The 27268-nt window shown below is 43.9% G+C and overlaps 1 protein-coding gene across 1 annotated transcript in view; it reads left to right on the forward strand.

Moving 5' to 3' along the window:
* LOC146358858 (dual specificity calcium/calmodulin-dependent 3',5'-cyclic nucleotide phosphodiesterase 1A-like) overlaps nucleotides 1–27268 on the forward strand; it is a 56241-nt gene that overhangs the window by 8223 nt on the left and 20750 nt on the right. Inside the window, exons 3-9 of the mRNA XM_084830299.1 lie at nucleotides 2816–2932; nucleotides 5902–6042; nucleotides 8773–8873; nucleotides 10683–10808; nucleotides 12235–12345; nucleotides 12524–12644; nucleotides 15035–15116. Of these exons, the coding sequence (XP_084686425.1) occupies nucleotides 2816–2932; nucleotides 5902–6042; nucleotides 8773–8873; nucleotides 10683–10808; nucleotides 12235–12345; nucleotides 12524–12644; nucleotides 15035–15116 (799 nt within the window). The remainder of the gene's footprint in view (nucleotides 1–2815; nucleotides 2933–5901; nucleotides 6043–8772; nucleotides 8874–10682; nucleotides 10809–12234; nucleotides 12346–12523; nucleotides 12645–15034; nucleotides 15117–27268) is intronic.

A 27268-nucleotide genomic window follows, 5' to 3' on the forward strand; every position in this document is an offset into this window, starting at 1 on the left:
CCTGCTTTCCCCCCGTTTAGAATCTGTAGCACCTTTTTCCCATTGAAAAATGGTTTTCCCATTGAAAAAACTGGAGCTGTGCTATTTCAAGTCCTAGCTATCTAGTGAGAGGAGGTGGCCAGAGGATTGGGAGCCTGCAGCCTCGGTATTTCGCTGTAGTGATAGAGTGAAAACTAAAGAATGCAGGAGAGGGAGAAGAGGAGGTGGTCAGCAGAGGCAGCAACAGAAGCACTAGCAAAGGGAGGCAATTCCAGCCAGCCCTTTCCCTCCATGCAGAGAAGCAGCAAAGTAACCCAAGCATCAGATGCTCATAATCACGGGCCTCAAGGGGGACGGGTTGGGAAACGGAGGCTAGTCACTCCCACGGGAGAAAAGGAAGTCCAGCACGATTCTGAAAGCATGGAAAAGAGCTCCTGTGCTTTCATGAGTTGGAAAGGCAGTCTAGTTACTCTAGTTACCTAGGTTACCTAGAAGTCACAGCCCGGTGAAAGACACACCCCTAGGAACACCCGATCATACCGAATTTAAAGTGGAGGGATGGGCACACAGCAACTGAACCACAGGAGAGCCAAATTAAAGGGAAAAATGGAGTAAAAGTACTCTGCAAAAATGCGGCTTCCCCACAGGTAAACTCTAGCGTGGCTGCAGACTGGCCCCGCCATCATGTACTGCAAAGGACTGGCAAACAATCCAGATCCACAGCAAATCACCCATGAAAGCAGGCCCCTGGACAGGATACAAAGGGCATCTCTACACCAGCCTAAAGTCCTGCATTTAAAGCAGATCTTTCTGCTTCCATTTTAAATGCAGGATAACCACTAACTGCCTTTACATGTGCTTCCTTTCCCCCCTCCCCTTCATTGATCTCGCTCCTCTTCTTGCTGCTTTTCCTCTTTTCACAGAGGGAACTCAAGGGGAACACAACAGGGTAATTTGGTAGCTCATTATCTGCGATCGATTTAAAAACCGGACAGAGGACAATTAGTGCAGGAGATGCCCGAGAGGGTCACAGCAGGGCCATGGCATCATGTAAAGAACCCGCAAACCTCCATGAAGGAGCAATCTCAATCACAGGAATCCCCGTGAAGGAGCCCAAAGTGGTGAAAGACCTGTCCTGGCCATTTACCTTCTTTACAGGAGATCAACCACATCATTCCCCCCGCTTCTTCCTTTACTGAAGAATATGGGACAAGGAATATGCAACAACAGGTGGCTCTAAAGGCTCCATAAAAAAAAACTTGTTTCTGGTTCTCATCTGCTATACACAAATGTACCTAGAAATAAAAATCTCCATGGTTTTTTCTTCTTCTCCTGCATAGCAAGCCTGACTTCTCCCTGCTTTCACAATCCAGTTGACAGACGTATTCACCAGAGATTCAAGCACTGATTTAGGGTGCAATCCTTATGCAGGTTTTGACAGAAAAAAGTCCTCCAACTCCCAGCATCCCCTAGCCAGCCATGCTGTCTGGGGGATGCGGGGAGTTGCAGGACGTTTTTCTGTCTAAACACGCATAGGGTTTCACCATTAGTTGTCACTCCCCTCGCCCACACCACACCACACCATGCATCAGGTTGTCTGTACACCTTCTATGGTTGAAAGTGGTGGTTGAACATTTACACACTTAAATGCTCATTTGTTGCCTTATTTTTTTAACCTCATTTTTTTAGAAGTTGAGAAACTGCAAGGGGTGTGTTTCATAATGTCAGGGTTAATGAGCACTCTGCACTGCTGGTTTCAACTGCACACCAGCAAAAATGTCTTTCCCTATACTTGACTCTGGAAAAAGGTGTTAATTTACACAGCTGCTAGACCTAAAATTACATGTCATCTGTATGAACCCCCAATTCATTCACTCTAAACCCAACTTAGGATCCAGCAAATTGTGAGCAGGACTTCCAGTAAAACTTGCTTGCATGTATCCGCTTTATTTTTCATACCACAGAGATTTGTTTGTTCCCCCTTTGACAAAGGATGATGCACATGAATGGTTGAATTCTGTGTGAGTCCATATTTCAGGGTACTCAGTGCCTTAGCTTAATTTTCACATATAGTCCAGTATATGCAGTGACATGGCCAATGACAGGTCTGGCAGGGCCTTTGTCCCCTGCCCCCATGGTGGCACCCCCATCAAGCGTGGTAGGCCCCCTCCATCCCTCCCTTATTTTGCTAATGTCAGGTGGGTGCAGCAAAAAAGCCAGGCTAGCTGGCAAGTTCTGCTGCTAGCCATTTTAATTTCCCCACAGTGCCTCTGAGGTTGACATAGTGTTGCTCTGGAGTGACACCAGTCCAAGCCAGTTCATGTTTACTTGGAAGAAAGTCCCAATAGGTTCGATGGGATTTACTTCCAGGCAAGTGTTCATAAGATGGCAACCTCTGTGTAACATAAGGAATTGCAAATTGGGTTGATATGAAAAGTTCTAGCCAATCTGAAAACAAGTCCAGAATGGGTGTATGAAATGGCCTTTAATTTATTAGATTTTCATATTATATAAAGACAATTTCTTTACTAGTTTTGGACTTGTTCTGTTTTCAAACTTAAGCACTGTTGTGACCCATGACTGTGTAACCATGTACAGTAGAGTAGTACCGTTGACTTTGTTCAAATTACTCTTATGAAAGTTGTTGGATGAGGAACAGTTTATTATACACATCCTTGTAATAGTCTGCCATAACTACATTCATTAGTATGAAATTTATTACTGGCCTAAGTTTCGGAAACAAAAGTATTTGCATTCATATTTCTCTTCCTGTTGTCTAGGGACACAGTTTATGAAATAGACGTGCTTACTTGTATATGTTTGTCATTACCAACAGGATGTCGATAATTGGGATTTTAATGCATTCACCTTAAATGAAACCAGTGAAGGGCATGGCCTGACATTTATAATGTGTGAGGTGTTCAGCAAATATGATCTTCTGAGCCATTTCAAGGTCAGGAACTTAACAAACGTTCATATCTCTTTTGTTTGTTTTTTTAAGTATGGCAAGTAGTAGAAGTATGACCAGTCTGATTTATTAACAGGGTTAGAGTATGTTTCAAAGTCCATATTCTTGACTAAATGCTAAATTATAATCACAGAACATCTAGAGCAGAGCTTTCCAAACTTTTCATGTCGGTGACACACTTTTTAGACATGCATCATTTCGTGACACGGTAATTCAGTTTTACTAGCAAACCTGAGGTTAAACTAACCCGTTATAAGAGATACAGACACATACATAAATTGTAATAATGAAATGTATGGGGATAGAACATATCTCATGAAAACCTTTCATTCATATTCATAAAAAAATATATGATTTGTAAGATAATAACACACATTGTTGTCATTTATGAGTAACAGTATGTAAATATGTGCAACAAAATGTGAAAAATAAACAAAATTAACTAAAGTATTTACAATACATATTAGGACACATAGGCCCAGGTAGGAGCTCAGCTGCAAAAACACATGAAGTAGAGAAGCAAAAGTCCAGCAAAAATGGTGTAAATATATATGTCCCACTACAAAGCTATATTGCTGTAAATATTTGCAATGCCTATGTCCAGTGTCCAGTTCCAGCACTCCCCGGTGGTACACTTCCAGTGGGTGGTTAATCCACAATTACAGCAAAGTAAAAATAAAAATAAATGGCAGAAATCAAATTATAAGTGCCACATGGTGGGTGGCTTGCTGTTTGCCACACTGGGTTTGGGAGGGTGGCCTCCCTTCAGCCAGCAGCAGGTGGGTTGACTGGGTGTCAGCCTGCAGCTGCGCTCGCCCGGGTGCTTGGGAGCACGCTGATTCCGAGGCTTCTGGCCTCCACTGAGCTCCATTCCGACTGGCCGAGATGGCGGACGGCCCGCTTGGTGCAGTCCCAGGCGGCGTTTCCACCCACGCGCTACTCTGGCCTGGCTGTGCAGGAGCGCGGTGCAGAAGTCCGTGAAGGGCACACTCGAAATCTAACAGGGCTGGTGGCCGCTGCCACTTCACGCCGGTGTCAGCCAAGCTCTGCTCCCAGGGCAGCACCTCCCCTCCCCTCTCTTCGCCCCACGCCTCTACCTCACCATACTGCTCCAACACCGCCAGTCATGTGCATCCTACATCAAGACGCCACATGATCCTAAAGCAGGATCATGTTAAGCCTTAGCTGCTTTAACATTAAAGCATTCCCTGCTAACCTTTGTCTGACTTCCATAAAACTAGGGTTGCCACCTGTTTAAATAAATCATAGTAGATTTAAAAAATATTGATTAATCTATAGTTGAGTATGTCTGGAAACATCTGATATATGTGTGTGTGTGTGTGTGTGTGTGTGTGTGTGTAATAAACTAGTTTTTAGGAAGAAAACCCCAACTTTGGTTTTTTGGGTTGTTTTAGATGTGGGCTTGTTTTTTGGAACAGGAAGCCTTCACTGTGCTTCTCTGAGTGACTGGAATATTTTGCATCTGTCTTTAGGGCCAGCCTTAATCATTAGAGCACACTGAGGGGGCCTAGCTTTTTTTGCTCCTCGGCAAGCCCCCCACAAGCTTTGCCACATTAACCTGCACTTCACACCTCCTGCTGCATTTTCTGCTGTAAACATGTCTGCCAAGATGTCAGGAGTCAAGACTTAAGAACCACGAAGCACCTATTTTCTCCTCCTTCAAGGAGTTCAAGATCATGTCACTTATACATAATGATTGAAGTAATGAGCCCTTACAGCAATCTGGCGATGTCATTTACATAAAAGTTGAATAGAAATGGTGCTAGTAAGCAATTTTGCTTAGTCTTTATAGAAGTAGGTGCTGTCTTTACATGAAGCATTTATCTTGCGCCACAGAAGTTTGCGGGTCATTTACATGATGCCGTCAACCCCCAGGGCACATCCAGCTGTTTTTTATCTATATCCCTCATTACCCCCACCAAGTACTCCACTATTTAAATGTAAATACACTTTAATGGCTGTGTGTAAATGTTCAGTTCTGCTATAACCACAGCCTGGGAAGAAGAAGTCTTTGAGTGGAGCAGGAAAATCACAATTGCCGTTCCCCCCTCCCCCCCCCCCGCATGTCTGCTTGTTGACCTGGGCTGGGAGGAGTTTTCCTGGCCAAGTTGGGAGAGGCTCTAAGCGAGTGCGGAGCTGGCCAGGGAGGAAGAAGAAGATGGTGACCCCACCCCCATGTAAACAGCTGACAGCAATGAAGCCACACACACACACACACACACACACACCCCGGTGCTGCTTTGCAGAGAGACTTGAATCCCTTGGGAGACCTACTGATTCATGGCTCGCTCTCCTCCCCGAGGCTACAGAGAACTTGCCTGAGTAAAGAGCTGATCTTTATCTCACTTAGAATGCAGAAACAGCAGCTCTGGTACAATGCGAAATAAAAAAAACAACCCTGATGTGATGAGGCTCAGAGTCTGCCAGAAGCAAAATAAATAAAAACAAAAGTATGATTCTATAATTTATAGTATAAAGCAAGCATGGTGGGGGGAGGGGAGGAAGAAGAAAAAAGGCCTACCCACCTGGACAACAATTTTTGGTGGTGCCCTTGAACACATTTCAAAGTGTAAAATGAACTCGCAGACCCAAAAAGGTGGTCTCCCCCTGCTGTATATACCCTTATGACTCAAATGAAATAGCTAATGGATTCTTGAACAGATGGGACATTTAGCCATTCCAGGGGCCTTTTGAGGGTCCATTCCACATTACCCTGACGTTCCACTTGCTTCTGTGTACATATTCATGTAAAAAACGTAAAGTAAATATCCCTTCATCATTGAATGTCTGAACCCCAGTCTTGGATTTCATTTGCCTAGCTGATATATCTGAATGATACATTCAGAACAATATTTGTCATACAGAGTACGGCACACTTCGTCTTGTTAATGGTTGCTATATAAATGTTTATAACTATTTCTTGCCTCTCACAGATCCCTGTTACCTGCCTAATTACATTTGCAAAAGCTCTGGAGTTTGGTTACAACAAATACCAAAATCCATATCACAATTCAGTCCATGCCACAGATGTTACTCAGACTGTGCACAGCATCATGCTTCATACTGGAATCATGGTAAGAAGTGCCCCAAGCCACACACTCAAACCATTTTAGGACACATATACTCTTCCTCAAGACAGAATAATTTCATAGCTTCTGAGATATGCCAGAGTTGTGATAATTGTTTCCTAATATATCAAGGATGAGTTCATCTGAAAGATACAGTGAACTGCAATGGAAACATAACCTAGAAACCAGTGATGTACATGGAGTTGCCATATGTATTTATTCATCAGATTCCCAGTGAAATGTTACGGCAGATAAAGTCATGTTGGTTCATAGGGCATTTGCCCTGCCCCCCAATGCCAACACTGGGGCATGGGTGCAGAAGGCTGTATGTTATTGTGGCCATTAGATATGGGAATGGGAGGACAAGAAGGAGCAGAGAATGCAAGACAAAGGTGATCCAATAAGTGGGGCAAACCAAAACTGCACAGAATGTAACCCAGGTCCTGTATGGTACAGACCCAGAAGAGATTGACATTGACCAGGAGTTACATTTCACTCATGTTTGTAGAAAATACATAGGGCTTTCTATGAGTGAGTTATCTGGCTTTTATAACATTTACACAAGCAAGATACAAAGTAGAAACAGAGCATTTATTTTGAAGTGAAATGTACAATTTGGATTCATATAGCTTTTTAATTTGCTTTACATAGGTGGAAAGTGAAAAACAATCATTTCAGTATTGTTTCTGAGAACAGCCATATATTTTGAACCTTGGCTTTGTTGCCAATTATGTTGGGAGTAGAATGCAAGAAAAAGTTGTTCTACCTGTTCCTTATATCTGGAATTCACATTTAAACATCCATATCTCTCTTCCTTAAAATCTCTTCTCCAAACCCACCTTTCCCATGAAGACTTTCACCTAATCCTGTATTCCTTGTGCCCAGTCAAAATGAAGCCAAAGTATATGGAACTGCATTTGTTCACATTCATTTCTTCTTACCTTTACTACCTCTCTCCTCTCCATTATCATCCTCTTCCTCTGTTGTCTCCCGTGTCAAAATTTAGATTCTATGCTCACCGGGACAAGGACCAGTAAGATTATAACTACAGAAAAATAATGGGAGCAATTCTTAAGGCTGAACTATACATGCAGGCAAATGTATATGATGAAGCCCCAATCGGTTTTTGGGTGTTGTTAAGAAAAGCAGCTTGGGGAGGCTGCTTGTCTCCATCTTTCATAGAGGCACAACAGTCTGACTGTCCTTAGCTATTTCCCACTAGCCATTTTTCTGGTCTAAATCCCCCTTGCCAGCAGCTTTTTCCTGGAGGGGTGGGGGATGAATAGCTTCTGAAGATATTGCAAATGGGAAAATGGCCAGTGGGGAAAGGATTAAATACTCCCTCACCTGCACCGATCCTCTACTCCTGAGGCCACTTGTCACTGGGACAGGACCTACATGCTCCATCCACCTCAGTCTCAGATAACTTGTCGTAAGTTAAATAACATGTATTCCAGGAGGCAACTGAAGATAAGCTTTGGCCTTGGTCCCCAGTTTTTTCATGGGACTCTTTCCTCCTCATCTTTGCTGCTTCTGTTCATCTCAGGTATTTTTCCTCCCCTTTTCTGCTCTGACAAAGAGGTAGGGTGTCCTTATAGCCTAGGACAAGGAGCCTCACCTTTCCTTGATGGTATGGTTTTTTCTCTCTCTTACAGAGACTGCCCAGTCTTCCCAGTGTCTTCTTTGCTAGTGCCTTGCTCCATTATCAGCTGTTAGCTTCTGCCCTCAGTTTTCTCAGTTTTCCTTCTTTGTGCCTTCCCACAGGGACCACAAACCATTTCCATGTCGAGATTTCCATGTCTGTATTTAAAGTCTCAGCCCCAGCAGCTACTGCATACCTCACTCCAATTGCCCACAGCCCAGGCTGTTTCTCCAGACCCCATACCTCTTCCATCTGCCTCTGCTCTTGTACCCTGGGCTTTAATCTCATGAGCTGCCTTGAGTGCTCTGTGCAGAAAGGAGAGATATACATTGAAACAAACAAACAGCACCTGAGACAGCTGGCAGAGGCCATTTAAAAATTGCCTGTTGGGGGTTCATTATTGTTTGGGGTTATCAACCTAAGAATCAAGCCATTTGCTAAAGGAATTACAATGCATCCTTAAGACAAAGTTGATGCATACACTTAATTTGACAAACAAAAACTAAATCATGGGAGGATGAGACCCTTTAATTTCAAACCAATTAATAAATATTAATTGGTTTGAAATTAATATTGAATCAGAAGCTTCTCACTAGTGTCTTTTCATTTGCCTTTCATTGTGAATAGTCACTGTTGCTCCCAATGAAAATAGTAAAATGCAGCCTTTCTAAAGTGGTCAAGATGCACTTTCTGAGCAGGAGGAGAATAAACTGCTTACTGTCATTAGTATAAGGTTTAGCTGAGAGTTTTTTTATATGACTCAGGAAATCCATGAATAGGATTGGACTCAATGGTCTTATATGCCCCTTCCAACCCTACTGTTCTATGATTCTATGAGGACTTCCCATGGACCATGACGTGGGGGGCAGGGGCGGGGGACTTGATCCAATGGAAGTTTCTTCCTTGAAGCTGCTGTTTGTTCTGCAGGACAAAATGTATAATGGAATCCAAATCCAAATCCCTACCACCCTCTGCAGCTATTAACATTTTCTAAAACCACAGCAGATCCTATTCACAGATCTCCTATCCTGTCTAATTGCACCCAAAGGCTAGCTGTATAGAAAACATGACTGGCTTTTAATTCTTTTCACTAGCACTCATTCACTGACCTGGAGATACTAGCAATTTTTTTCAGCACCTCAATCCATGATTATGAACATACTGGGACCACAAACCATTTCCATGTCGAGACAAGGTAAGTCTTCTGTCTTAGCCAGATCCTATGCACCATCTGAAATGGAAAGGTAGAATGGAGTGGTGTAGGCTGCCATCCTGCACCTAGGAGTAACTCCTTAGTATTTACCTCTGAGTAAACATGTATAGGAATGTCTTGCTTATTAATTTTACGTAGCTTTTAAGTTCAGCATCAAGTAAAAGAGAAATTGCTGGTAATGAGGCACTGGTTTAATGTTGGGCCTGTGAGGAAGGAGAATCAGGGACAGGCCACAGGGAGAGGGACTGCTGAAGCAAGAGAAGAAAGAATGAAGATGTGAGAATTATGTCAGTTTGTTGGGGAAACTGAACTGATAACAAGGGGGTCAGGGGGAGAGACTGGGTATCTTCTAGTCCTCAGTCACTTGGAGATTTCATTAAGCTTAGCCTCCTCCCCTTTCCTATAGAACATGGGTGAGCAGCCCGTGGCCTGCATGCAGCCCTCTGCCACTGACTGTGTGGCCCACAAACCCCAAGATGCCCCACTCATCTGGGCTGCTTATAGCAGTGCTGGGGTCGCTACAGTAAGAGTCTGTATTCTCCCCACACACTCATGCAACCCCAATGCAGCCTGGATTGCTATTTCCCCGCTGCTAATGGCAGTGGGGAAGGTGTTGGGGGTGATCACTGAGTGAGCTTTATCCTCTCTACCCCCAAGTGATCCCAGCACTGCTGAGATTGGTGTTTCCCTCCTTTTGCAGTCTTCTCCCACCCCACTCCCAGTGATCCTGATGCTGCCAAGATCACTGCAGAAATAGCTGACTCAGACAGGATCATTGGGGATGATGGGCGGGAGAGGCTTTAAGCTCTCCAGCGATCCCATCTCAGTACTCAAGGAGGAGAAATTTAAATTTCCTCATCTCTACGTGCTGAGATGTGGGTGGGCAGAATTATATGTGTATGCGCACGTGTGCAGAGCCCCTGACCCACCACCCAACCCCAACATGTAGTAGCACATGCAGCCCTCAGGGCGAAAAAGGTTGCTGTAGAGTATCTGACATGACGAGAAGCTGGTTTTTCACCATCAGGGAATCTGTTCCACATTGACTTGCCTGCCATGAAATCCCTGCACACTGCAGAGAATTCTGGAGTGGTTTTGGACACATGCTCCACCCACTTAACACACTGGCCAGGCCTGATGTGGCCTCCCTGATATACATTGAACACATCCAACACTCTCCTGTGACTGTACATTGCAAGAGAAGACCAATAGTTCAGCAATGCCTTTCTGCAATTACTGATCTTATTGAGGAACCTCAATAAGCTTCCAAAAAATCCCAGGGATTATTTGTGTTGTGCTTTTTTACCCCAAACTTCAGCCAAAAATACATTTAAAAGGCTCCTAGAAGAGCTTATGTCAGATCAGCAAACCAGACCGTTTCTATCTGCATGCTTACTATTGAAAAGACATGGCACAAAAGGAAAAAGAGACTGGGCGAGAAAGATGAGGAAAACAAGCAAATTCAGGCACGAGTTCTTAAAATGACCAGCTTGGAGGGAAACAGTTCAGGGAACTGTGGAGACACATTGAGCAGAGCGAACGAGTGGGCCCTGTTTCCATCTCTCCTTCTGCTGGGACCAGGTGGAAAGGCTGCTGCTAGATAACAGTTCTCCAAACACAGTTTGAAAATCACTAACCTAAAAAGGCAATGATCTAAAGAATTGTATATTTTCATCTCTGGGTATCCTGTCACTGAGACCCTATAAAGAAAAATGAAGTGCGCAGTCCATGACCATACAGCCTTTATGTCTGTGGGGTTAACATGACCATTTTGGTTTACATTTATACTAGGTCAGAAACTGCACTTTTATATAATGATAAATCTGTTCTTGAAAACCATCATGTGAGTGCTGCTTACCATCTTATGGAGAGTGAAGAGATGAACATCCTAGCCAATTTAACCAAAGATGAATGGAGGTGAGACAATACAGAGGCAGGTAAATAAGCACCATTAATGTATATTTAATTACACACTTCTCAGTAGTCACTCACATGGATGCCTGTGGCAAGTAAAAATTGTCTACAGGAGACTACACTGGGAGGATTTACTAAAGTTCCCCCCTCCCAACCTGCTTTTAGGCCTTAAATGACAAATATCACTATGTGCAGGGCAGGAAGACAAGAAACTTTTGTGGGCTGGTAAGTTGTAGTCTTATGTGCAAGACTGATAGGATGCTTCCACCATTCTTCCTATAGACTATGATTAATAGGCATGCAAGGTGAATGCCTTTAAGAAAAGGAGCTTTATTTATAGATTGAAATCAATGTACTACTTTAATAAGCAACACACTGTTGCTTATTAATAGTAAGTTGACAAACATATGTTCAGCAACCATCTTTAGAATAACTGTACTCCAGCTATATGGCCATAAGGTTATTTATTTATGTATCTTATAATTATATCCTACTTTTCAGCCCAGATTGGCTTCCAAACTGGCTTAAAATTTAATTCTTCAGAAGGTACAATATAAATGGGGGGGGGGGATGCTGGAGCAAAGCGGAGTGATAGTTGCATCTCATTCTATCAGCTTTATGTTCTGCTTTCTTTCATTTTGAGTGGCCCTTTCCATAGCTTGCTTGGCTAGTTTATTGATTCTGTGCACTTTTAACTAAAGCTAATTGCTCAATCTCCCCAAAAGCCACCAGCAGTATTCTCTTGACTTCGGAGGGATGTACAGCTGTAGTATTTCTTTACAATGAAAGGAACGTCACCAAGTACCGCAGCAGCTGTTTAGGGCCTTGTTGGATAAAAGCCTAATCTGGAAGCACCACTGGAAGGGAATTAGTGCTTTAAAATGTGTTATTTCAGTTGAGGGGGATCTCTGGTGTGTGCATTCAGGGGACAAGCCTCATTGAGCACAGTGGGAGTTATTTCTGAGTAGACACTAATTGGTTTGTGCTGGGAAACACAGGGACAGGAAACACCCCTTGCCCAGGGTTATGGTGAAAGGCATACCCCTGGGCAGGGCTAGCATACCCGAGGTCAATGCAGGGGTTGGGGCACACGGCAAGGGGAGAACCTGACTTGAGGAGAAGAATTGGACTTTAAGCAGTCTCAGGAAATCCGGTTTTTTCCATGATAAGCTCCAGAGTGGCTGCTGGATGGCCACGACGTCGTGTATCCCTAATGACCTCAACATGCAGCCAGCTCAGAGCAAATCTCTGGTGGAGACAGCCCCATGGATGGAATCAGTAGGTCAAAGAGAAGCACATGATGGTGGAATTTCTTTCCCAGGGTAGCAGGTAGCACAAAGGGGACCTAGGACTCTGAGGGAGGGCAAAACGTTTGCAAATCCTTGTTTTACGTAAATCACAAAACAAATTATGCATCATTTGCCTTCAGAGAACTGCGCCGGCTGGTCATTGAGATGGTTTTATCTACGGATATGTCACATCATTTCCAGCAAATGAATACCATGAAGAATTGTCTGCGATGTCTGCGGCAAATGGAAAGGTTGGTTGTATTGGGGCAGACGTGGGGGTGGGGAAGGTTGTCCATGTTCTGATTTGGGCTGTGTGTGTATGTGTGTGTGTGTGTGTGTGTGTGTGTAGAGTTCAAAAGTATATCTGGCTTAAGAAAAACTGCTAATTTTCTGCTGAGGTCCTCAGAAAATGTCGTTTTTATTTGACAGGGAACACAAAGATAAAATCATGTCTATGATTGTACATGCAGCTGACATAAGTCATCCAGCAAAGCCTTGGGGATTACACCAAAAATGGGCGAAAACATTAATGGAAGAATTCTTTAAACAGGTGCCATTTTCAAAAATTAGTAAATATATCTTATAAATCCAAATTTCGGTCATTCTACTTCTTTGACTGCTGTTTTGTCTTTTACATAAATTTATATCAATAGTTTAAGCAAAAAGTATGAGTGAAACAGACATGTGCAAGAATCCCTGAGGCATGTGTGTTGGCTTGATTGCTAGTTTGCTATTTTATTTATTTAGTAGATTTGTATCCCATTTGAAACCCCAAAATGCTCACCATATTCATAAAAATCGAACTCCAAGTACCACCTGCCCCCACCCCTGCCAAATGTTATCCTCACAAACAAATGTGTGTGACAGAGTGAGTGACCCAAAGTTCACGGCCCAGAGTTGTTGAGTTTCATGTCCGAATAGGAATTTGAACTGCAGCCTCCCTGGTCCAAGTCCAACATGCTAACTGCTATACCATACTGCTTCTCAAAAACATTTTCTAAGGAACAAGTGGCATTTCTCCACAAAGAGGAGCACAGTGGGATTTGAATCCACACCTATATTACATTTTACATAGCTACATAGTATAGACAATTATAGTTGTTATATTGCTACAGTAAGCACAGCACATGGGACAGGTCTCTCCTGCTATATACTGCATTCTGTTGTGACTAAAAGAGTCACAACACCTGAATATTTATATACATCTCCTAAATCTATACATTCTATCATTAACAGTTTGGCATGAAGATTAACACAAACTGTGTGAGAGTTTGAAAATATTGTTCTTTCAGATGAGGAAAAGAATAGCTGACCCCTATGCTTGTGTTTTAAACAACAGTTACAACAAGAAAACCAAACTTTCCTTATGATGTTCACGTTAAGGTTTTGGGGGTAAGCTTGGATGAGCCTGGTATAATGGTTGCAGTGATTCCATTATAACAGTGACTGGGTAAACATAACAATATACCATTGCAGTGGTTGCATGATTCTCAAGATCACATATCCATGTGGCCCACCTGCATCTCTAAGCAATTATCTGGACAATGCTGGATGAAATACATTTCGCCACTGGCTCTATCATGGCATCCATGGCTTTACAGGAAGTAATCTCTCACCTCATATATGGAGATTCAGTGGTCTGATCATATTAGTTAGCCCTTTATGTCTTTTTGAGCTAACCCCCCCCCCCATATACATTATCTCTCTCCTTAGAGGTGGAATCTGCACAGGCAGCCAATGGTCCCTGATCAACATCTCAATAAGTATCTGAAAACAGAAACATCCATTATGTTCACAGACTGTGATGTGTTTAAATAAGGAAAGCCTTTTAAAATAAAATAAAAAATCTGATATTTCTTGTTGGGCCTTTCATAAACTTGGTAGAATCTTTAAAGTTCCCAAATAATGGTCAGGATGCAGTCTCACATGTATTGTGTTCTTATCATTATAAAACAGAGAATAATTAGCCTTCTATATTGTAAACATTTTCACAGCCTAAGGAAGGATTTGGATGTAACAATCCTGGTTTAACATGCTAGACAAGTGTCAGGCCCACACACTTCCCCTTGCTCCTCTCTTTACATGCCTGTTTCAATGCTTAGGTCATGGTTTCCCTAAACCAGTCACCCATTATGTCTAAAACAGGGAGCTATGATTTTATGTTGGCGTATTAACTAGGATCTGAAATAGGGTGGCCATGTGCCCTACTGTATTTGGCGGTTTCCTTGAAGCTAGCCCGTTAAGAGTTAGCACCTGGGCAGCAAACTGAGCAGGACACAGGTCACCTGGTCACAGTTCTCCCCAATATGGTGAGATGTATTGGGCAAAATGCAACTTTCTCCTGCTCCCCTTCCCCCTGTACTCCCTCCAGTGCTGTCCCCAAATCTGCTCAGGGGAGGGGGATTGAGCAGATTTTGAGGGCATGGTGCGGGGGGGGGGGGCCTGTGGGGCAGAGAGGGAATCTCCTCTTTGTTCTACTGATGGAAATTGTTCTGTCAGTGGGATTTCTTATTTAGATTCCATCCATTGTATTTCTATTTAAATTATAACAATTTGTTTCTAAATTTGCATCTATACATATAAATTAGCATGTGCACATTTTATGCAAATCTGTATCCTTTTTTGTCCTTTTTTTTTGGCAACACAGTTTCTCTTTCTTTGGTGATATTGCCACCCTAATCTGAAACCAGGATCAGATCAAATCAAATCAAATCATTCTCTTCAAGTCCTCTTGAAAACACTGTATTTTCACATTCTAACACCATGTGTGTCTTGCTATTAATTTTTACATTCTAAAATTTGGGACAGGTTTTTTCTGTTTTAGGGGGAGAATTTGGAGACAAATGCTATTTTCTTTTAAATTAGTGTTGTGTGAGACTAGAAATGAATGTATCAATTATTGTTTACACTAGTTTGATATATCTCTGCATTCTTCCCCAGGGAGACAAGGAGGCTGCATTAGGATTGCCAATTTCTTCACTCTGTGATCGCAAGACTACCAATATTGCTGAATCTCAAATAGGTGATGTTCATTTAAGAGTAGTGTGAGCAGAGGAGCCAGTCTTTAGATGTGCCTTCTCACAGTCCTTTTTTCTCTGAAAACCAGATGTGTGCCCTTCTTTCTCACCACCCAAAAAACAAAAGGGGATGTCCCAAAGGTGCTAAAAATGTCCTCAGTGCAAAATATTGAAGTATTGTCATTGTCACAGAGTCTTGCTAGCAGCTGACAAATCACTTTAGGTAGCTCCACATTAATGTATGAATCTATGACCACCCCCAAAACACCTCATTTCAGAGCCTGCTGCTGCTGGAAACATGGCAGGTGGTAGATCTACACCCATCGAACTTTGTGTGGGCATACTGGGGGATTCCACAGCAGACATGCTACCCAGCCAGTGGAGTTCCTCCCTGCCGATGGAGCAGCACTCTGACCCTTTCCTAACCCTGCTCAGCCAACCGTTGACAAAGGCTAGGATAGCTCTTTAACAATACCGTCTTATACATGTCTACTCAGAAGCAGGGATGTAAGGATTGTGTAAAATCCATTCTGTCTGTGTTTCATGGATTGTCAGGTGCCTTTTGCTCCATTGTCCGCCTATCCATGGAATTGGATTTATTTTGTTTCTGGATTGGCAGAAATGTGCAGGTATGAAGATGCACAAATTCCCCCCAAAAGCAGATTTTCATGCTTTAGCCTATGGGGGAAATGTGCATTTTTGGCCATTTAAAAAAAATGCACATTTTTCTACGATGAAATTCAGGAAAGTTAGAAAATGGTCTGCAGTCCGTGGAATCATAGAATAGTAGGGTTGGAAGGCGCCGACAAGGCCATCGAGTCCAACCCCCTGCTCGATGCAGGAATCCAAGTCAGAGCATCCCTGACAGATGGCCGCCCAGCCTCGTCATGAATGCCTCCAGTGTGTGAAGAGCCCACCACCTCCCTAGGTGATTGGTTCCATTGTCGTATTGCTCCATCAGTCAGGAAGGTTTTCCTGATGTTCAGCTGGAATCTGGCTTCCGGTAACTTGAGCCCAGTATTCCGTGTCCTGCACTCTGGGATGATCGAGAAGAAATCCTGGCCTTCCACTCTGTGACAACCTTTCAAGTACTTGAAGAGCGCTATCACATCTCCCCCTAGTCTTCTCTTCTCAAGGCTAAACATGCCCAGTTCTTTCAGTCTCTCCTCATAGGGCTTTGTTCCCAGGCCCTGATCATCCTTGTTGCCCTCCTCTGTACCCTCTCCAGTTTGTCTGCATCTTTCTTAAAGTGTGGTGCCCAGAACTGGACACAGTACTCCAGATGAGGCCTAACCAGTGCTGAGTAGAGGGGAACTAATACTTCCCGGGATTTGGAAGCTATGCTTCTATTAATGCAGCCCAAAATAGCATTGGCCTTTTTTGCAGTAGAGCTCTCAGTGGTTCTGAGAGTTCTTCTGCCAGTTCCTTTATTACTCTAGGATGCAGTTCATCTGGCCCTGGAGATTTGAACTCATTCAAAGTAATTAGGTGTTCCTTGACCATATGCCTATCGATCTCAAGCTGCAATCCTGCCCCTTCAGCCTGTACTTCGCCTTTGCCAGGGGGGTCATAGATCCTCTTTGGGGAGAAGACTGAGCTGAAGTAGGAATTGAGCACTTGTGCCTTTTCTTTGTCATCTGTTATCGTTTTGCCATCCTCATTGAATAGTTGATCCACCATTTCTTTCCTCTGTCTTTTACTATGCAGATAGCTGAAGAAAGCCTTTTTGTTGCTTTTAGCATCCCTCCCTAACCGCAACTCTTTCTCAGCTTTAGCCTTCCTGACGCCATCCCTGCAGTTCTGTGCTACCTGCCTGTACTCTTCCTTTGGTTGCTTGGCCTTCTTTCCACTTCCTATATGTGTGCTTTTTTGTTTTCAGGTCATCTCTAAGCTTTTTGTGAAGCCACATTGGCTTCTTCTGTTGTCTTCCACCTTTTCTTCTTGTTGGAATTGTTTGTAATTGTGCCTTGAGAATTTCCCTTTTTAAAAGCTCCCACCCATCTTGGACTCCTTTTCTCGTTAGAGTCGCTTGCCATGGGACCTTACTTATCATTGTTCTGAGTTTACCAAAATCAGCTTTCCTAAAATCCAGGGTACACATTTGACTACACTCGGCTTTTGCTTCCCTTAGAACCAAGAACTCAAGGATAACATGGTCACTTTCCCCCAGAGTTCCTGTAACTGCTACTTGATCCACTAAGTCATCTCTGTTGGTTAGGATCAAGTCAAGTATAGCCAATCCTCTAGTTCCTTCCTGTACTTTCTGTAGGAGGAAGTTATCCTCCACACAAGTCAGGAATTTCCTGGAGGGCCATGTTTTGCAGAATTTGTCTCCCAACAAATATCCGGGAAATTGAAGTCCCCCATTACTACTACATCATGCTTCCTTGAAACATTGGCTATTTGCTTTTCAAAAGTTTCATCCTCGTCTTCTCCTTGATTGGGTGGTCGGTAGTAGACTCCAACCACCAGGTTCCTTTTATTCTTTGCTCCATTTATTTTGATCCAGATGCTCTCGATGGGGCTCCCAAGCTCATCCTCCTGTATTTCTATGCAGAAATATGTATTTTTCACGTATAGTGCAACCCCACCTCCCTTTCTGTTCCTCCTGTTCTTTTTGAACAAGTTATATCCTTCAATTGCTGTATTCCAGTCATGGGAGTCATCCCACCAAGACTCAGTTACTCCTATCAAGTCATAATTACCCTCCCATATTAAGAGTTCAAGTTCTGTTTGTTTCCCATACTCTGGACATTTGTATATAGATATCGAAGACCATGTGCTTCATAGTCTGGTGTTCTTCCTACATGTTTCTGAAGGCTACTATTGGGTGCTATTAGAGCTGTTCTCTCAGTTGCGGTGCATGAGCCTTCATCCATTGTTACCCCCAACTTTACGTCTCCCTCCCCTGTAGGATTCAGTTTAAAGCCCTCCTGATGAAGTTCGTATTGCTGTGGCCAGACACATTCTTCCCAGGCTTTGTGAGGTGCAGCCCGTCCCTTGCCAACAGCCTATCTTCCAGGAAGTATAGCCCATTGTCCCAGAATCCAAATCTCTCTCGCTGGCACCACCTTCATAGCCAGTCGTTTACCCGGAGTATTTTTCTTTCCCTTTCTATCCCTCTTCTAACTACTGGAAGGATGGATGAGAAAACTAACTGGGCCCCAAAGTTCTTGAGTTTCCTTCCCAAAGCTTCAAAGTCTGATGTGATTTCTTCGTAGCTCCGCTTGACAGTATCATTTGTTTCCACATGGATGAGAAGAAAGGGATACCTGTCAGTGGGCTTTATGAGTGCAGGCAACCTTTCAGTCACGTCCCTAATCTGTCCTCCCAGGAGACAGCATACCTGGAGAGTCCATGGGTCTTCATGAGATACTTGGGTTTCGATCCCACGCAGCAAGGAGTCTCCCACTACTACTACTCTTCTCTTCTTCTTGTTGTAGGCCTGGGGTTCATTGCCTCTGCTGACTGACCTTCAGCCTCTTGCTCACTCTCATGCAGGTTCCTCTGTAATTCTTCCTCTGCAGGCTGTCCTCCAGTCTCATCCTCAAGTACCTGCAATCGGTTCCACAGCTCCACTGCTTCTATTGGTGCAGAGTAGCATCTAGTGCTTCTTCTCCTAACTGTCACCCTTTTCCAAGCAGTATCCTCTACTGCATTTTTCCTCACCTCAGCATTTCCCTCTTCTGCCTCAGCTTGCTGTTGCTCTTCAAGCTTCTGTTCTTCACTTTGCTGCTGTAGTTCCACTGTTCTGTCCAAGAACTCTTTGTGTTCTCTTATTCCCTGGGGGGTCGACAGTCGCCACTCCAGTCCTCTTCCTTTTTCTTCCAGCAGCGTGATCAACTTGCACTTGTTGCAGGTGTAGGCCATGTTGTTCTCAGGCAAGAAAACAAACACTGCACACACCTTGCAGGTCACCACCACTGGAGAGTCTTGTCCTTCCATAGCCTCTTTTCCCTTTTTGTGTCTAGCTTTGTGATTGTTCTATACTAGCCTGTGCCTGTTCCTCTACTCAGTAGAGGTTAAAAGCAGAGTCCCACTGGTGTGGAAGTGTGTGTTACAAGAAAAATAATTAAATAATAATAATTAATAATAATAATAAAATGTTAGAGGCCTCCCCCTTGACCTCCCCTGCTGAATTCCTGTTCGCTCCCCCTGTTCGCTCACTCTGGTTGCTTGCTCTCTGGGAGCTTGCTTGCTTGCTTCTGTAGTCCCTGGACCAGCTGGAGCAGCTTCCTCTGCTCTGCTCAGCTGGGAGGCGGGAAACAGCACCACCCAATGTGGAATCCAATGTGGAATCCAATGTTGGAATCCACCCAACACGGGGAAAGCCTGTCCACTGCAGCATCTATGGGTTGGATTCATGAAAGTCTGAGCTCATTTGGTTCCGTCGTGGATTTCTCCAACATCCCTACTCAGAAGTAATCCTCACTGAGTTCAAGTGGACTTACTCTCAGGTAAATATGCATAGAATTGCAACCATACTTATTTCAAGTAGAAAAACCCCCATTACAAAACAGTTTGATACACCCCTTCCCCCAAATGCATATATTAAAAATTACATCAAGGGCAGCTTCACACTTTATGCAGGAAACTCTGGTGGATGCAAAAGTTATGTAAAATACTGTTACTCTTTCAGTGTTTAAGAGAATGTGGGTTGTGTGTTTGTTCTTCTACATTCTCAGAATGCTGCTGGGCCTGCTTGTGTTTGTTCTTCTTCTACATCTGTCATTTGATCTCCAAGGCCCCATCTACATGTGAGATTTACTCTGCTTCTACTGTGCCACTGGGGGGAGGTGCTCCGCGCCTCCTCTCGGAATCCTGGCCGGCCGGCTCCACTCCGCGGGGATTCCGCAGAGCCGCCGGCCGGCTCTGCCAGCAACCAGACATCCGGCCGCTGGCTAGCAGGGACGCAAATGGCGGCAGCCATAGCCGCCGCCATTTGCGTCCCTGAATTCAGCCGTGATAGGCTATGTAAAGGCAGTAGAAGATATGTAGCCTATCACATCTGGGTTTAAAAAAAAAAACGCATACGCAAATGGCGGCGACTATGGCTGCCGCCATTTGTGTTCCTTATTTTTGGCCATCTTACTCTATGTAAATATTTACATAGACTAAGACGGCCAAAAATAAGGAATGCAAATGGCGGTGGCCGTAGCCGCTGCCATTTGCGTACGTGTTGTTTGTTTTTTAACCCAGGTGTGATAAGCTACATAAGTCTTTACGTAGCCTATCACGAATGGGAGGGGCGGGAAACAGACTGCAAATGGTGGCGGCGGCAGCAGCCGGTCGGAAGACCAGCTGCCGCCGCCGAAGCCACCGCTGGAGCCGCCGCTGTCCGGAACATCCGCCCCAGGTAAGTCTCGTCCCGGGGGGGATCCGCGGGGGGGTGGGGGGGGCAGGCTGTTCCACCACGGAGTTCGGGGGGCCGAATGTACTGGCATTCGGCCTCACCGAGATCCGTGGCGGAATTCTCTGACATCCCTAACTGTGCCTCACAGATGAGGCAGATGACGTTACCTTCACTCTGCATCAATTATGGGTTTTTTGCTGCCTGAAAAGCCGCTTTTTTGAAAAGTCATTTTGCGCTGGATTTTCCCCTTACAGTGGCTTCAGTGTGGTTTGGGAATCTGTGTGACCTCAATTGGCTTCAGTGTGGACTGGGAGCAGCAGCGCTGATAGGAGGAAGGGAAAATTGCATCATGAAACAGTGGACACGGGGAGAGGAGTTGGCTAAACATGTCTACAAAGAAGTAACGTGTTGCCTTCAATTGCATTTTACCGAGTACGGGAGCAGAGAGAGGGGTTGGGAGAATTCCTTTGTCTGTTGGTTTAAATCTTCACTCATCTGGAGGTGTGCATAAGTTTAATGAGTTTAAAAGGTGATTGCCCCCAAGTAACACTTACTCCCACCAAGAAAGGGTAGACACAAGGAGTGGCCTAAACATGGGTACTCGGAAATAACTCATCGCCTTCGATTGCACTTCACTGAGCACCAGAGCATAGAGAGGGGCCAGGAGCAAGCCTCTGCCCATTCGCTGCACCGCACCTATGCAGCTGATGACATTCTGTTCTCCTCAGAGGACTCTGCCCACCTAGCCCCAAACAACTGTGGTTTCAGGTGCTGTTTGCCCCATGAAAGCAGGGTTTTTGTCAATGTAGACACCACTGTACTGGCTCCATGTGCTGTGGAAGGAGTTAATTCAATTTCTTGAAAGTCCACTTTATATGGAATTGCATTAGAAAGAGTGTCCGTGTAGATGAGTCCCTAATAAAGTTAGCTGAGATCTTTTGATGTCTTTGGTGTGAAATGCAACAGAGGAGAAATACAGAAGCTTTCCCAGCGGATATGATAAGGTCACCATAAATCCCTGGTTGGAGGTTAATTCCCAAACCACAGTTTTTGTTCATTAAAATGGCAGACAGGGTCTGTGTTTACAAAATTAGACCTCTTTCAACCTTACCAGCAAGTTCTTCTGGATTTGGATTCAAAAGATTTCTCATAGTGAACACTCATCGTAAGGGTCTGTATGAAAAACTATTATATGGAGTGGCTAGTGCTCCAACTGTGTTCTTATCGATTAGGTTTAAATGGAAGGTGTTCTGTTTGGACAGCATTCTGATAATTGTGAAAAATATGGAGGATTATATAGGAAATATTGAAAAGATGTGCAGATTACAGAAATATGGGTTTATGGTAAAGACAAAAGTGTGCAGTTTTTCAGAAGAAAGTTTATTAGGATATTGTATTGTCTACATTCCATTAAAAATATACTGAAGCCACTGACAATGCCCTGATGCCCCAGAACGTTTCTGAACTGAAGGCATTCTTAGCTATGCTGAACAATTATGGAAGCTTCATTCTAGACTTTGCAGTCTTAATGAATTCCTGTCAGTTTTGCTACCCCAAAAATGTAAAATGGGGTTGAACAAAGAAAGAAGAGTCAGTTTCATGGAAGCCAAATAGCACTTAGCAGTTCAAATTTATCGATCCATTTTGATCCAGAACTTTGTTTGGTCTTAGCTTGAGATATCTCACCTCTGGGTGCCAGCTCTCCATTGCACTAGCATTTGTTTCTGTTAGTGCTGTGGCAACACTGGATACTGCCCATTGCCTCTAAATTAATCTCTGAGGACTTTAAAGTCTTTTTGCTCTGGAATGTCATAAAGCACATTAAGCCTGCCACCTGCCACCTGGCTTCAAATGGGATGGCAGAGTATTTTGTCCAGACCATGATAAGGACCTTGGATAAAAAGGGTGGTAGGACCTTATCATACTTCCATGCAATTTTTTAATTCTCCCATAGATCTACCCCACATGCTACAGCTTTAAAAACTCCTGTGGAATTTTTTTTAAGGTACCAATTGCACATGTGATTTGATTTGCCTAGACCATATTTGGTTACTGCCTTTAATGACAGGCAATCTCTCTTCTCCCCTTCATGGATCACTGCCTTGTTGTGGCGGAGGGGCTTGCGTAACTCAGTGAAGCCATAAGCTATGCCATGCAGGGCCACCCAAGATGAACAGGTCATGGTGGAGAGTTCTGACAAAATATGGTCCACTGGAGAAGGAAATGGCAACCCACTCCAGTATTCTTGCCAAGAAAACCCCATGGAACGTATCACAAGGCTAAAAGAGATGACGCCGGAAGATGAGCCCCTCAGGTCGGAAGGTGTCCAATATACTACTGGGGAAGAGCAGAGGGAATTTCCAAGTAGTGCCAGAAAGAGTGAAGCGGCTGGGCCAAAGCTGAAAGGACACTCAGCTGTGGATGTGTCTGGTGGTGAAAAGAAAGTCCGATGCTATAAAGAACAATATTGTTTAGGAACCTAGAATGTCAGATCAATGAATCAAGGTAAGCTGGAGGTGGTCAAACATGAGATGGCAAGACTGAACATCGACATCTTGGGAATCAGTGAACTAAAATGGACAAGCATGGACGAATTTAATTCAGGTGACCATTATATCTACTACTGTGGGCAAGAATCCCTTAGAAGAAATGGAGTAGCACTCATAGTCAACAAAAGGGTGGGAAAAGCAGTATTGGGGTACAACTTCACAAACGATAGAATGATCTCAGTATGAATCCAAGGCAAACCATTCAACATCACAGTAATTCAAGTCTAAGCCCCAACCACTGAGGCCGAAGAAGCTGAGGTTGATCGGTTCTGTGAAGACCTACAACACCTTCTAGAACTCACACCAAAAAAAGATGTCCTCTTCATCATAGGGGATTGGAATGCTAAAGTAGGAAGTCAAGAAATCACTGGGATAACAGGCAAGCATGGCCTTGGTGTACAAAATGAAGCAGGACAAAGGCTAATAAAGTTTTGCCAAGGGAACACGCTGATCATAGCAAACACTCTTTTCCAACAGCACAAGAGGCAACTCTACACATGGACATCACCAGATGGTCAATATCGAAATCAGATTGATTATGCAGCCAAAGATGGAGAAGCTCCATACAGTCAGTAAAAACAAGGCCTGGAGCTGACTGTGGCTCAGATCATGAGCTGCTTCTTGCAAAATTTCAGCTTAAATTGAAGAACGTAGGGAAAACCACTAAACCATTCAGGTATGACCTAAATCATATCCCTTATGAATATACAGTGGAGGTGATGAATAGATTTAAGGGATTAGATCTGATAGACAGAGTGCCTGAGGAACTATGGACGGAGGTCCGTAACATTGTTCAGGAGGCAGCAACTCAATCCATCCCAAAGAAAAAGAAATGTAAGAAAGCAAAGTGGCTGTCTGATGAGGCTTTACAAGTAGCTGAGGAAAGATGGGAAGTGAAAAGCAAGGCAGAAAGGGGAAGATATATCCAACTGAATGCAGAGTTCCAGAGAATAGCAAGGAGAGACAAGAAGGCCTTCTTAAACGAACAATGCAATGAAATTGAGGAAAACAACAGAATGGGAAAGTCTAGAGATCTCTTCAAGAAAATCGGAGATCTCAAGGGAACGTTTTGTGCAAAGACAGGCATGATAAAGGACAAAGAAGGCAGGGAAAGCCCTAACAGAAGCAGATGAGATTAAGAAGAGGTGGAAAGAATACACAGAAGAACTATACAGGAAAGATCTTAATGTCCCTGATAGCCATGATAGTGCGGTCACTGAACTTGAGCCGGACATCCTAGAGAGTGCAATCAAGTGGACCTTAGGAAGCATTACTAACAACAAAGCTAGCGGAGATGACAGTATTCCAGCGGGGCTATTTAAAATCCTAAAAGATGATGCTGTTAAAGTGTGGCACTCAATATGCCAACAAATCTGGAACACTCAACAGTGGCCACAAGACTGGAAAAGGTCAGTTTACATTCCAGTTCCAAAGAAGGGCAATGCCACAGAGTGTTCAAACTACCGTACAATTGCGCTCATTTCACATGCCAGTAAGGTTATGCTCAAAATCCTACAAGCTAGGCTTCAGCAGCATGTGAACCAAGAACTACCGGAAGTACAAGCTGGGTTTCGAAGAGGCAGAGGAACTAGCAAATCGCCAACATTTGTTGGATCATGGAGATAGCAAGAGAATTCCAGAAAAACGTCTATTTCTGCTTCATTGACTACGCTAAAGCCCTTGATTGTGTGGATCACAACAAACTGTGGCAAATTCTTAAAGAGATGGGAGTACCAGACCACCTTACCTGTCTCCTGAGAAACCTGTACGAGGGACAAGAAGCAACAGTAAGAACCGGACATGGAACAACCGACTGGTTCAAAATTGGGAAAGGAGTACGACAAGGCTGTATATTGTCACCCTGCTTATTTAATTTATATGCAGAGTACATCATGAGAAACGCCGGGTTGGATGAATTACAGGTCGGAATTAAGATTGCCGGGAGAATTATCAACAACCTCAGATACGCAGACGATACCACCCTAATGGCAGAAAGCGAAGAGGATCTAAAGAGCCTCTTGTTGAGGGTGAAAGAGGAGAGTACAAAAGCTGGTTTGAAACTCAACATTAAAAAACTAAGATCATGGCATCTGGCCCCATCACTTCCTGGCATATAGAAGGGGAAGGAATGGAAGCAGTGACAGATTTTATTTTCTTGGGCTCCAAGATCACTGCAGATGGTGACTGTAGCCATGAAATTAAAAGACGCTTGCTTCTTGGGAGGAAAGCTATGGCAAACCTAGACAGCATAGTAAGAAGCAGAGACATCACCTTGCCGACAAAGGTCCGCATAATCAAAGCTATGGTTTTCCCAGTAGCAACGTATGGCTGTGAGAGCTGGACTATAAGGAAGGCTGAGCGCCGAAGAATTGATGCTTTCGAACTGTGGTGCTGGAGAAGACTCTTACGAGTCCCCTGGACTGCAAGGAGCTCAAATCAGTCAATCCTAAAGGAAATCAACCCTGACTGCTGATTGGAAGGACAGGTACTGAAGCTGAAGCTCAAATATTTTGGCCACCTAATGCGAAGAGAAAACTCCCTGGAAAATCTTTCGCAGCATCTTTCCCTGATGCTGGGAAAGATTGAAGGCAAAAGGAGAAGGGGACAGCAGAGGATGAGATGGCTAGATAGCATCACCGATGCAATGAATATGAACTTGAGCACACTCCGGGAGAGAGCGGAGGACAGGAAGGCCTGGCATGCTATGGTCCATGGGGTCACGAAGAGTTGGACATGACTTAACAACTGAACAACAACAACAACAAAATCTCCCTTGCCCAAAGTGGAGACTGCATTTTTTCATGTTGGTCATTAGACTTTAGTCCAAAATTACAGAGTAGGAAAGAAGCGAGACCAAGAGTTTGTTTTAAAAGCATTGTGTTCTGTAACTACTTTTTAGAGGTAAATGGCAATAATAATGACACATGTGGATCAGATATTGTCAGAAAATAAATTACAGGGATTGCAGCATGGGAAACCTAAAACCTTTGATCATGGCAAGGACCATGATTTGTTACTGGTCAGAAGATTAGTTCCTGGAACTGGCTGAGAGACTGCCTGACTTTGCGACACACCCTGATAGAGGAGAAGCAGCAGGATTGTGCAGAGATACCACGTTCTCCTGAAATGTACTCTGTTAAGGCAGAACCACAAACCAGAAGATCAGCTAACTGTATGAAACAAAACAGAGGGGAGCGGGGTGTGTGGAGAGAAGATAGAAAGAAACGTGTGGTGTATAAAACAATTTTGTAAAATAGTGCTACTCTGTCTTTAAGGGGCTTCTTCCTGCTTGCTGAGCCTGGAGAATGTGAATTGTGTGCACGCAGCTATGGTAGGGTGGCCAGATTAAAAGGGCACCTTTTACAATTGTGCAGAAGAGGGTATTTCAGCAGGTGTAAATATGCTTTTCATGCAAGCTACACCAGCTGAAATTTCCTCTTCTACACAGCTATTAAAGGTGCAGGAGCCCTGTTCTCTTTTGCATTTGGCCACCCTATCAGCCAAGTACAGTTGGACCTGCTTCTTACGTTGTTCTTCTAATATGTTTAGCCTCCTGGTCTCAAAATAAGTTAGTAAAGTCTTCACAGATAAGTGTGAAGAGTGCAGCTAATACAAACATGAGTGTTGCAGGTACACTGCTGTTAAACCAAGGGTGGGCTACCAGTGGCACTTCAGGTGTTTTGCCCTACAACTCCCATCAACCCTAGCTGGCATAGCCAATGGTGAGGGATTGTGGGGTTGTAGGCCAAAACATCTGGAGGGCCACAACTTGCCCACCCCTGTGTTAAACCAATGTTTCCTGGAGCACACATATGAAATGTGGACAACATACTTTGCATCCTTAACATCCTATATATACATATAAGAACATAAGAAGAGCCCTGCTGAATCAGACTGAGGATCCATCTAGTCCAGCATTCTGTTCACACAGTGTCTAAGCAGCTGTTGACCGGGAACCCACAAGCAGGACACGGGTGCAAGAGCACCCTCCTGCCCATGTTCCCCAGCAACTGGTATATATAAGCTTACTGCCTCTGATACTGGAGGTAGCACATAACCATCAGAACTAGTAGCCACTGATAGCCTTCTCCTCCAGGTATTTATCTAACCCCCCTTTAAAGCCAACCAAATTGGTGGCCATCACTACATCTTGACATAGTGAATTCCAGTGTTTAAGTATGTGCTGTGTGAAGCTGTACCTGCAATAATCATACTTGTTGTGTAAAGTGTAGAGCTGCTCTTAGTCTGGAGTAAT

This window comes from Heloderma suspectum, chromosome 1, assembly GCF_057233095.1.
Source record: "Heloderma suspectum isolate Gila_16-S chromosome 1, 16-S_ref, whole genome shotgun sequence".
Classification (NCBI taxonomy): domain Eukaryota; kingdom Metazoa; phylum Chordata; class Lepidosauria; order Squamata; family Helodermatidae; genus Heloderma; species Heloderma suspectum.